Source organism: Colobus angolensis, unplaced genomic scaffold (genome assembly GCF_000951035.1).
Source record: "Colobus angolensis palliatus isolate OR3802 unplaced genomic scaffold, Cang.pa_1.0 Scaffold113, whole genome shotgun sequence".
NCBI classification, from domain to species: Eukaryota; Metazoa; Chordata; class Mammalia; order Primates; family Cercopithecidae; genus Colobus; species Colobus angolensis.
Genome location: NW_012112364.1, coordinates 6,296,060 through 6,307,063, shown reverse-complemented (window position 1 = coordinate 6,307,063; position 11,004 = coordinate 6,296,060). Strand labels below are relative to the sequence as shown.

The window sequence follows — 11,004 nt, the reverse complement described above, 5'->3', positions numbered from 1 at the left end:
CAACAACTTACAGTGATCTGAAGGTCCTCAAGGTCCTAAATGACTTCTGAAATTAAATTATGTTCAGTAAAAAGCTGCTCAACTCTTTAGGTTTTGTATAAACCTAAGTAAACTACAATTTTGTTGCACTAAAATAATACCTATCTTAAAGGTGGTTTCCCTAAACTATTAGCCAATCTCTTTCTCTAAGCACTATTTTACCAGATTTTCAAGTTGATAAAAATAATGGTTGTTCTCTCATTTGGTAAATACCACTTTATAACAAAGAAAACACTTCAAATACAAGACTTTATTTGTTTATTAATAAAGTAATTCATTATGACTTTTGAAAAAAAAAAGTTGTAAAATGTTCTGCGTACATGTCAATGTAGATTAGGCCAGCCAAAAGACAAAGCAAAGCGTCAACATTAAGTCACAGGCTAGGATTATACAAATAAGAACAAATACACGGCTTATGGTACTTGTTAGGTAAACACAACCAAACTGAACTGTACTTCAAATCTGTTTATATAAAAGCATATTAAAGCTCACTTTAAAATAGTGTCCATCTTTGCTTTTAAACAGGCATAGACTCATTTGCAGTCATGTACAAATATACCTAATAGCTTTCTTCATCTTTTAATACAAGTGCAATTCCTTGCTTCTTTATGCAACCTAACAAAATAATATAGAATGAAGTCATTAGAAAAATATGAACCTTTCTGAATCTATATTACATTTTAATTTAAATCGGAAAATACAGTTTAGATCATATGAAACATATGGATTTCAGACATGTATTATCTGTTTCTAACATTATCAGAGATGGTCTTTATTTTGGCTGAAATGCAAAAATATGACTTTCTTAATAACAGATTAGTTAAAAATACTTTCCATTGATAGCAGTGCTAGTCCCTAGAACAAAAGGTAAGCAAAACTTATTTGTAAGTTACTGCCTATTCAATGCCCAGAATATGTAGATCCTAACTCTAAGCCCTTAATATACATCTGTTTTAAAGATAACTGAAAGGAGATCTCACATGCCTGATAATCCTTAATTTAAACAGTCCTGTAAACATAGTCAAAATCTGCTAATAGAAATACAATTCAAGTAAACATTGCATATTTGATTTAAATCACCTTACAGTTAAATTCACTCATGACACATTGGATCATAACCACTAATATGTAAAAAGTTTTTAAAAAATCATCCTTACGTATAGATGAAAATAAACTTTGTAAACTCGTTCATTTAAAATAACTAATGTACTGCAGCTGCTCTTTGGCATGGTTTCAGGTACTGAATATTTAAGTAAATTTGTTCCCAGGTAAACCACGTCTCCTAATTTGTTTTTAATGGCAATGGTAAGCCCTGAACTTCATTTTTCTTAAGGTGTCATCACAAATGTTCAAGTGTTTGAAGGACCAAAGATAGTACTTATAAAATTTGACAGGGCTTCATTTTGATTTTTTCTCCCCAAATAGTTGATAACAATAATCAATACCAGTTGAAATACCAAAGAGGCAGCCTTTCCCTGATTCCCACACCACTTGTAGGCCTTTGCTAGAATGGTCATTAATACGTATGAATCAGTTCAGCTAAATATTATTTAGAATGTGGCAAAATGCTGGCTGTAAATTAAACCCAAGATAAATAATTCAAAGGCTTTAACTGAAAATTTCTGAAAAGATGTTTGCTGTGCTATTATAAGATGTTAAATAACAAAAATTAAAAGAACTGAGAAACACTATACTACCATGAAAGTGCATAATAGTGAAGAAGAAAATAAAGTTTCCTTGGCGTTAGCCAGGTACATGCAAATCTTTTGATCTGAATGTAGAAATACTCACAAAAAGTACCAGGAGAACATTTCTGAAAGTAGTCAAGTATGTTTAAACATTTATCTCCTTATAATATGCAAACTGCCAAACTGGGAAGTTACGTTTTTAGTTGGTAGTTGATATATATATATTTTTGAGATGGAGTTTCACTCTTGTCACCCAGACTGGAGTGCACCAGACTCCCGGCTCACTGCAACCTCTGCCTCCTGGGTTCAAGTGATTCTCTTGCCTCCACCTCCCAAGTAGCTGGGAATACAGGAGTGTGCCACCATGCCTGGACAGTTTTTGGGTTTTTCTTTTTATTCTTAGTAGAGAGAGGGTTTTGCCATTTTGACCAGGCTAATCTCGAACCCCTGACCTCAGGTGATCCGCCAGCCTCGGCCTCCCAAAGTGCTGGGATTATAGGCATGAGCCACCATGCCCAGCAATAATTGATATCTCTAACTCTCATTCCAGTTTGCTAGAATCGAGATTATTAAGACTAAGGAGTTGAAACAAAGGTAGAAGAATCCATACTATAGTATTCCAAACTGTTTTCAAAGCTAACTCATTCCTTTGGTCCAAAGAGAAAAAAAGTTGCCTCCTTTTAAAACGTAATATTAGTATGGCTGATGGAAATTAGACCAAATTATAAACAACAAATTATAAACCTACAGTAGCAACCATAAAATTTATGCTGTACTAGGAAATGATAGAGCTATTCCTAGTGTATTGTTGAGCATATAGAAGGTACTCCAAAAAATTTACTGGGGCTGGGCGCGGTGGCTCACGCCTGTAATCCCAGCACTCTGGGAAGCTGAGGCGGGTGGATTATCTGAGGTCAGGAGTTCGTGACCAGCCTGGTCAACATGGTAAAACCTTGTCTCTTCTAAAAATGTAAAAATTAACCAGGCCTGGTGGCGTGAGCCTGTAATCCCAGCTACTTGAGAGGCTGAGGCAGGAGACTCTATTAAACCCGGGAGGTGGAGGTTGCAGCGAGCTAAGATCCCACCACTGCACTCCCGCCTGAGAGACAGAGCAAGACTGCCTGGAAAAAAGAAGAAAAAAGAAGAAAAAAATGTACTGGGTGAATGAAAAGTGATTTTGCAAAATTAGGCATCGCAGAATGTTAGAAGTCATCCAGTCCAACTCATTCACAACACCCCCTCCCCTGCAGTCCCATTTTACAGACAGGAAACTCCAACCTGCAGTACTCACAGATGCTGCTGAGATTCATCTCCACCCACCAACTGGAAGCAATCGATTATTTTGGGGGTGTGTGTGTGTCTGACTAAAAGGTGTAAATGAGGAGTAACATTTCGACATTGTTTATTCTGTACTTTTCTTTGGAGTTAATGCAGCAACTCCTGTCGCTTAGATTAGATTTAAAAGGAAAAAGGAGAAATGTTTCTAGGCATAAAGGGGTTGCTGTTAGAAAGTCAGACTTGAGACTGTACATCTAAGAGTAGAATCCACTTCTCAGAGACTGGGAATGTAAAATGACCACTCAGGTTAGACTTTCCAACTGAGAGCCAGGAGGAAAACTTATTCTAAAGTTTTTTGCCTAGTTTGAATTGCATTGTAAGTCACTGTTTAAGCTGTTACAGTATTACTGTAAAAAAGTTTCAAAGTAATTCTTAGTCATTACCTACCCTGAAATTTGAAAGTCAAGTCAATAGCATGCTTTATTCTAACTACTGGTAAAACTCAAACTATTCTTTTTTTAACAGATTACAATATTCCTCTTAGCTTTTCTTCTGGACACTTATACTTCTTCCTACTGTGTCCAGTATTTCTCCAGCACATGTACCTTTGTGTTTCTCTGCCCATGCACATACCCCTGAAAGTTCAACAACAAAAGTTATAAAATAGCAGAGAGAACCCAAAATAGTTCTTATCCTGCCGAGTTCCCTGTAAGCCTTGGGCACTTGTTCCACTGCATGGTTGTGTTAATGCTTATAACTAAGCTTTCGATGAATTAGACCAATGTGTTCTATGTTCTAAATGATATTTAGATATCTGAATCCTTCTGTTATAGCCAACAATAAAAGTTATTAAAAATGTTGAAAAGTATAAAATAGCAATTATAAATTAGCAAATACCCAATTTAAAAAAGCATTTTCCTTATACAGTACAAGCAACAGTAATTGGAATATTATTCACTTTCGGCCACCATTTGTCCGAGATGTACTTCACTTTCAAGTGTTTAAGCTTGTGTTTTTAGAGTGAAAATGTATATGGATACTAATTCTAATAATGTAATTCAGGTATCAAAAAATACATATGCATGTTAAAATGTGATGACAGCTCGTATTATAGCATCTCATAACAGGTTAAGTATTATTTCCAGAATAATATTAAGTCACTTTTGTAGCTCTAAGTCAATGCTGCACAAATGGACACTGAAGATTAAGGCATCGTTCTGCTCTGGAGTAGTGCTTCTGTGGATCCCAGGAACTGTACAAAGGCTTTCTTTTTTAAAAATATATCTTCTGTTATACTTCAATTATTTCATTCCATTGATCATTTTCTTGCAAATGAAAATTGAAAATATCAGTCTATAATGTTTTCATACACCTACAAAAAAAGAAACAAATTGTTGGTTAAAACTTGATTTTTTTATTTCTGAAAATATTTACTAAATGGTTCTGTGGGCTAAGGTACAAAGCTACTAATATAACAAGATGGAATATAAGTAAGTCCTTAACACTACCAATATTATAATAATAAAGATTTTTGTAGCAGTAAATGAGGGGGTATTACTTTCTTCCCCTGAAGCAATCAAAAGAGTATTTTAAAAGGGAGAATCTTACAGTACTCCCAGACTGCTAACTTGGACATCATTTGAGAAGACATCTGGTCCACCTACACTGTCCTAAGACTGGTGCAAGATGTAGAAAACTTCCCACAGCAACTGTTAAAAGAACTGCAGCTGAAGATTCTCAACCACCACAAGCATCAGCAGTTATTCCGCCCACACTAAGAAGAAACGTAGACCTCGGCCTGAGGGCTTGTCTGGACACCAAGCACTACTCCACAGCTCCAGCTCTTGGTGACATGGACCTGGCTTATGATCACCGTATGTGGGTCATACAGCTCCTCTTCTGACTGCAGCCACTCTGCCCAACGTGACCTCCACCCCAAGTGCCTGTGATCTGACTCTGTCCTGGGTCTTAGGCTCTGGCTGCATCCCTGCACGCAGACTCAAGGTCCCCTGCAAGGGCCTAACTGCTGAGGACAAGCCCACAAGTGAGGAAACAGATGCTCCTCTAGCTGACACTCCAGATAAGACGCCTTCAGAAAAACAAACTCTTGTTATACAGGAACAGGATGATAAATGTGTTAAGCTCCATGTTTGTGGTAATTTACTACTTAGCAATCTTCTCTTGCTGTGTCTTTCACAAACCACATAACATAAATAAACCTCTTAATTCTTTTTTAGAATCTTTAATTTTGGTCATTTTTCTCTGGGTTGAATTTCCTCAATAGTGGACAAAAGTCGCTTTTTTTTTTTCTTTTTTTTGAGACAGGACCTTGCTCTGTTACCCAGGCTGGAGTGCAGTGGTGCCATCTTGGCTCACTACAGCCTTGACCTTCTGGGCTCAAGTCATCCTCCCACTTCAGCCTCCCAAGTAGCTGAGACTGCATGTGTGCATCAACACAAACCTGGCTAGTTTTTTATTTTTTGTAGAGATGAGGTCTCACTATACTAATATAAGTGTCTCACCCAGGCTGGTCTCTCACTCCTGGGCTGAAGTGATCCTCCCACCTTGACCTCCCAAAGTGCTGGAATTAGAGGTGCGAGCCACCTTGCCTGGCCACCTTCTTTTTTTTTTTTTTTTTTTTTGAGACGGAGTCTAGCTCTGTCGCCCAGGCTGCAGTGCAGTGGCGCGATCTCGGCTCACTGCAAGCTCCGCCTCCCGGGTTTACGCCATTCTCCTGCCTCAGCCTCCCGAGTAGCTGGGATTACAGGCGCCCGCCATCTCGCCTGGCTAGTTTTTTGTATTTTTTAGTAGAGACGGGGTTTCACCGTGTAGCTCAGGATGGTCTCGATCTCCTGACCTCGTGATCCACCCGTCTCGGCCTCCCAAAGTGCTGGGATTACAGGCTTGAGCCACCGCGCCCGGCCTTTTTCTTTAATTAATAGGGTACTGTTTACTGAAAAGGCCAGTGGTCCACATACCAGTCCTAAACTATTTTTACTAGTTTCTTCATTAATTTACCAACAAATAGTTACTAAGATTGTGCTATAAGGAATAAAGAAAATGAGATTTTGGCAGATGTTACATTCCAGTCTTTCCTGTACTGCCTAATTTTGCTGATACAATTAAAAAGACTAAAAAAAAAGAACTGCAAATTGTTTAAAGATTATGAAATATGAAAATAAGCTGCATTTATTCAAGGATTACCTTTACACTGTCTTACCTTGCTCTTATTCAAATGGTTAGTTATGAACAAGTAGTACTCAATTTTCTATTGCCACTGTTACATGGTTATTTGTCCCTGTAAGCACATAATTATGTATGACATGACAAAAAAAAAAAAAGAAGTATTAAGTTTCTGGCTAAATGGTAAAATTGATTACAGCAAAAATGACTATTATGTAAATACAAAATAGGCTTATGGTGTCAACTATTTGTCTTCTTATAGAACCCAGAAGTAAGTAAAGAGCTAACATTAGGAGTCAAAAACTTTGATTTTATGTTTATCCTTGTGGAAATACCCACTGGCTTTAAAGATGTTAAACAACAATAATTAAGAAGTTCGTAAAATGAACCTTTCCCTAGATCTTTATTTTTTAGAGATGGGCCTCAATAGTATTGCCTAGGCTGGCCTTGAACTTCCGGATTTTTCCTTGACCTTATACAAAAGGTGTAACGATCCTAATGAAGATCCTAAAGATACTTATTTAAGAGAATGTTTTAAATGCTGCTAAAAGTCAAGACAACAAAAAAACCTCAGAAATTCTAACAGTGTTTTAAAGGGCATTTAGGGTATTTGCTACAGTTAGTACAAATGAAGCTAAATGTCTGGAATCGTTTTTCTTTTTCCTTTTTTTTTTGAGACAGGGTCTTGCTCTGTCATCCAGGCTGAAGTGCAGTGGCATGATCATAGCTCACTGTAGCTCAATCTCCCAGGCTCAAGCAACCCTCTTGCCTCAGCCTCCCGAGTAGCTGGGACTACAGGCACATGCCACCAGGCCTAGAAAAATTTTTTCCCAAAGTTTTTGGTAGAGATAGGCTGCGTGGCCCAGGCTGGTCTCCAACTCCTGAGCTCAAGTGATCCTCCTGCCTCAGCCTCCTAAAGTGCTGGGATTACAGGTGTGAGCCACTGTGCCTGACCCAAAACCACTTTTCTATCTATAGTGCAAGGAGATAATCATAGTGCTATTACTATTATCATTAAAAATTACCTCAGATGTGTTTTAGGCTGTAATGCTAGTTAAGTAGCCAGACAATATTTTAAACCCAGGTCTGATGAAAATTCCCACTTCAATTTTGCTGTCTATTCCATATCTAAATCCTCAATTCATAAACGATTAAGAGTCACCTAAAAAAGGTTAAAATATATTCAGTGTGCTCTTTTTTTTCTTTCTTCCCCGAGACAGAGTCTCACTCTGTCGCCCAGGCTGGAGTGCAGGTGCGCCATCTCGGCTCACTGCAACCTCCACCTCTCGGGTTCAAGCAATTCTCCTGCCTCGGCCTCCCGAGTAGCTGGGACTACAGGCACGTGCCACCACACCCGGCTAATTTTTGTATTCTTAGTAGAGATGGGGTTTCACCATGTTGGCCAGGCTGGTCTCCAACTCTTGACCGTGTGATCCGCCCACCTTGGCCTCCCAAAATGCTGGGATTACAGGCGTGAGTCACTGCACCTGGCCAGTGTGCTCTTTTTAAACTAAGGCAGCAAAGAATGTAATGCTTTTCAAGAATTACTGTCAACTAAGCAAAACCTGGGACCCTAAAGAATAACATTGCTGGCCAGACGCGGTGGCTTATGTCTATAATCCCAGCACTGAGGGAAGGCTGAGGCGGGTAGATCCTGAGGGCAGGAGATCAAGACCATCCTGGCCAACATAGTGAAACCTCGTCTCTACTAAAATACAAAAAAAATTAGCGGGTGCAGTGGCAGGCGCCTGTAGTCCCAGCTACCTGGGAGGCTAAGGCAGGGGAATCGCTTGAACCCGGGAGGTGGAGGTTGCAGTGAGCAGAGATCATGCCACTGCACTCAAGCCTGGTGACAAAGCGAGATTCCATCTCAAAAAAAAAAAAGAACAACGTTGCTTATTCAGAACAGCCAATGCCAAAAGAACTTTCCACATCTGTGTGGAGAAGTATGTGGCTGGGTTAACAAAAACCTGCAGTTGCACAGCAAAAAACATGAGCCACTATACTCTCCTCGCTCTATCCCTTCCTCATAGAAGCTACTAAGAACCACAAACACCCTACATTTTTACTTATTTACTTATTTATTTATTTATTTATTTGAGGCGGAGTCTCGCTCTGTCGCCCAGGCTGGAGTGCAGTGGCGCGACCTCAGCTCACTGAAAGCTCCACCTCCCGGGTTCACGCCATTCTCCTGCCTCAGCCTCCCAAGTAGCTGAGACTACAGGCACCTGCCACAACGCCCGGCTAATCTTTTATATTTGCAGTAGAGACAGGGTTTCACCGTGTTAGCCAGGATGGTCTTGTTCTCCTGACCTCATGATCTGCCTGCCTCGGCCTCCCGAAGTGCTGGGATTACAAGCGTGAGCCACCGCACCCAGCATATATTTAAAAGTTTCACATATTTTAGTATTTTTAAAATGTTACATTACTTCGAGTTTTCCACATGTATTATATCTGATGCTTTTCATTTGAACCAAAGCAGTGTTTCGAATGAGAACTATTACCTGATTTGACGATGCCTTCTTCAGCTCCATTCTCCAGCCACTGAGATTCACTGTCCAACAAACGGTTTTTTGATTCACTAAGTGGTTTGATAGGAAAAGGCTGATTTGAGCCACTACTGAAAGAAGAGCAAACAACTTAATAAATAGCTTAATGCTCAACGATGGATACTTAATAAATTAATAAGCAGCAAATTAGTATTCCTTCTCCTAAATATGTGAGGGCAACTCATGAGATCTTAGTACTCTGAAAAAACTATCTTCAAAATAAAAATATGCCCACAACCCCCCATTAAATGGCTCTCTAGACCCAAGAATCTGTATTCCAACGCTGCCAATGAAAACAATTAGCCAAAATCTAAAAAGCTTCAGAGGCCAGTCTGAACTGTTCTTAATATGTTAATCGGGAGCCATAGGCAGTGCAAGGACAGGTGGGGATCTATGTCTGTGGCCAGTACAAAACAATTACCTGTCATTTCCCAAGTTTTCTGCTTTCTACCTCTGCAGTTTAGATCTAAGGGGAAAAAATGATTCAGTGATTTAGCGCAGACTTATTTTTCTAGCTAAAAGATCCAGGGAGGGAGGGAATGGAGGAAGGAAAGGAAGAGGAAAAGGAAACTAATATTTGTTGGTTCCCTATTATGGGCCAGACACGATGCCAGGCACCTTATATACATTATCTCAGCGCTCCAAATAACCTTCGGTGGTGAGTAACATTATCCCAATTTCATAGAGGTGGAAACTGAGGCTCATAATTTAAGTGACTTGGCCAGAACCCTAACAAATGTTAGAGCTCAAAGGTCTAAGCTACATTCTAAGACTTAACGGTTCTTCCAATATTAATATGCTAGTTTAGAACTTAACATTCCGCTTCTCCTACAACTTATTTCTGTAATGAATAAACTAGGAATGTTTTACTTGGACAGAAGTATCTCTAGCTTCTTTAAAATTTCATTTAAAATGAACTGTTACACTGAATGTATGAAAGTTTACTTTACTCATAAGATGCACACACAACACATGTATATGGTTTGCTTTATGATGAATGTGGAAAAGCGTAAGGACGAGAAGCACACCTTCTGGCGTACTCATTCTGGTTTGTAACAGAAGCTTGTTCTGGATCCATCCCCACAAGGCGAGTCGGAAAACTGCAACCATCACCCAAGCTGCATAATGAAAAATAGTCATAATTTACATAATGTTAAATTAAATCAAGATGGTCCAATTTAACACCCATTTTTCAGAGACACGGCATAAATTATCATAGCTTGCCATATAAGGAAGTGATTCCTAAGATTTCTAATTCAGGGCTTATTACCTTGATGTGGTTCGGCTGTGCCCTCACCCATCTCTCAGCTTGAATTGTAGCTCCCACAATTCCCATGTGTGGGAGGCGACTGAGTCGTGGGGGCGGGTTTTTCCTGTGCTGTTCTTGTGATAATGGGCAAGTCTCGTGAGATCAGATGGTTTTATAAACGGGAGTTCCCCTGGCACATACTCTTGTGTCTGCCACCATGTAAAATGTGACTTTGCTTCTCCTTGCCTTCCACTACGATTATGAGGCCTCCCCGGCCATATGTGAGCCAACTAAACGTCTTTCCTTTATAAATTACCCAGTGTCCGGTATGTCTTTACTAGCAGTGTGAGAACAGACTAATACCTCCATTGCAGACATAAGGCCTTTCCTTTTATAATTTACATACACTGAGAAACAATGTCTTCTGTGCCTATTAAGATTCTGATGCCTAGTATAGCACCCCAAGCATAGGCATTCAAGTATTTGAGTAACTGACCTGCTTATCGTAATCATTTATGACATCATTCAGGCTCAAACTGAAATTCATGATGTAAGTTCCACATATTTATTTATTCAACAATATTCATTAAACAAATATTTACTGAATGCCTATGATGTTCTAGGTACTATTTTAAGCACTACGGATATAGGAAATAGTCAACAAAAGAGAAGAAACTTTCTGCCTTCAAGAAGCTTACGGTCTAAAAAGAGCACACTTATGCTTTATTTTCATATTATCTAAACACATCAAAATTGTATACTACAGGGACTTTTACTTCTTGCCAAGATGGAATAACTGGTAAACTGTACATAGTCAGAAACTGAACAGTACAAAATTATTTTTTTTGAAAATAGGCAGCAGAGAACTGTGGTCTCAGAAAAAAAGAAAACAAAACCAAGCAAGGCACAGCTTTCTGCCAGGACCCTGGCACTACGGGGGTGGGAAACCAGGGCCCTGGCACTACGGGGGTGGGAAACCAGGGCCCTGGCACTACGGGGGTGGGAAACCAGGGCCCTG

At 39.4% G+C, this 11,004-nt stretch overlaps 1 protein-coding gene across 3 annotated transcripts in view; it reads right to left on the bottom strand.

Annotated features, from left to right (window-relative positions):
* Positions 1-274: 274 nt before the first annotated feature.
* ZDHHC20 (zinc finger, DHHC-type containing 20) overlaps positions 275-11,004 on the bottom strand; it is a 73,254-nt gene continuing 62,524 nt past the window's right edge. The window contains exons 9-12 of one of the 3 annotated variants that reach the window (XR_001003661.1): positions 9,766-9,855; positions 9,159-9,203; positions 8,693-8,808; positions 275-4,377 (exon numbers count right to left, since the gene is read on the bottom strand). Coding sequence is in view for 2 of the 3 variants with exons in the window: in XM_011958926.1 (XP_011814316.1) it covers positions 4,370-4,377; positions 8,693-8,808; positions 9,766-9,855 (214 nt within the window). In the remaining variant the exon portion in view is untranslated. The remainder of the gene's footprint in view (positions 4,378-8,692; positions 8,809-9,158; positions 9,204-9,765; positions 9,856-11,004) is intronic. The other 2 variants (XM_011958926.1, XM_011958933.1) reach the window with 2 other exon arrangements.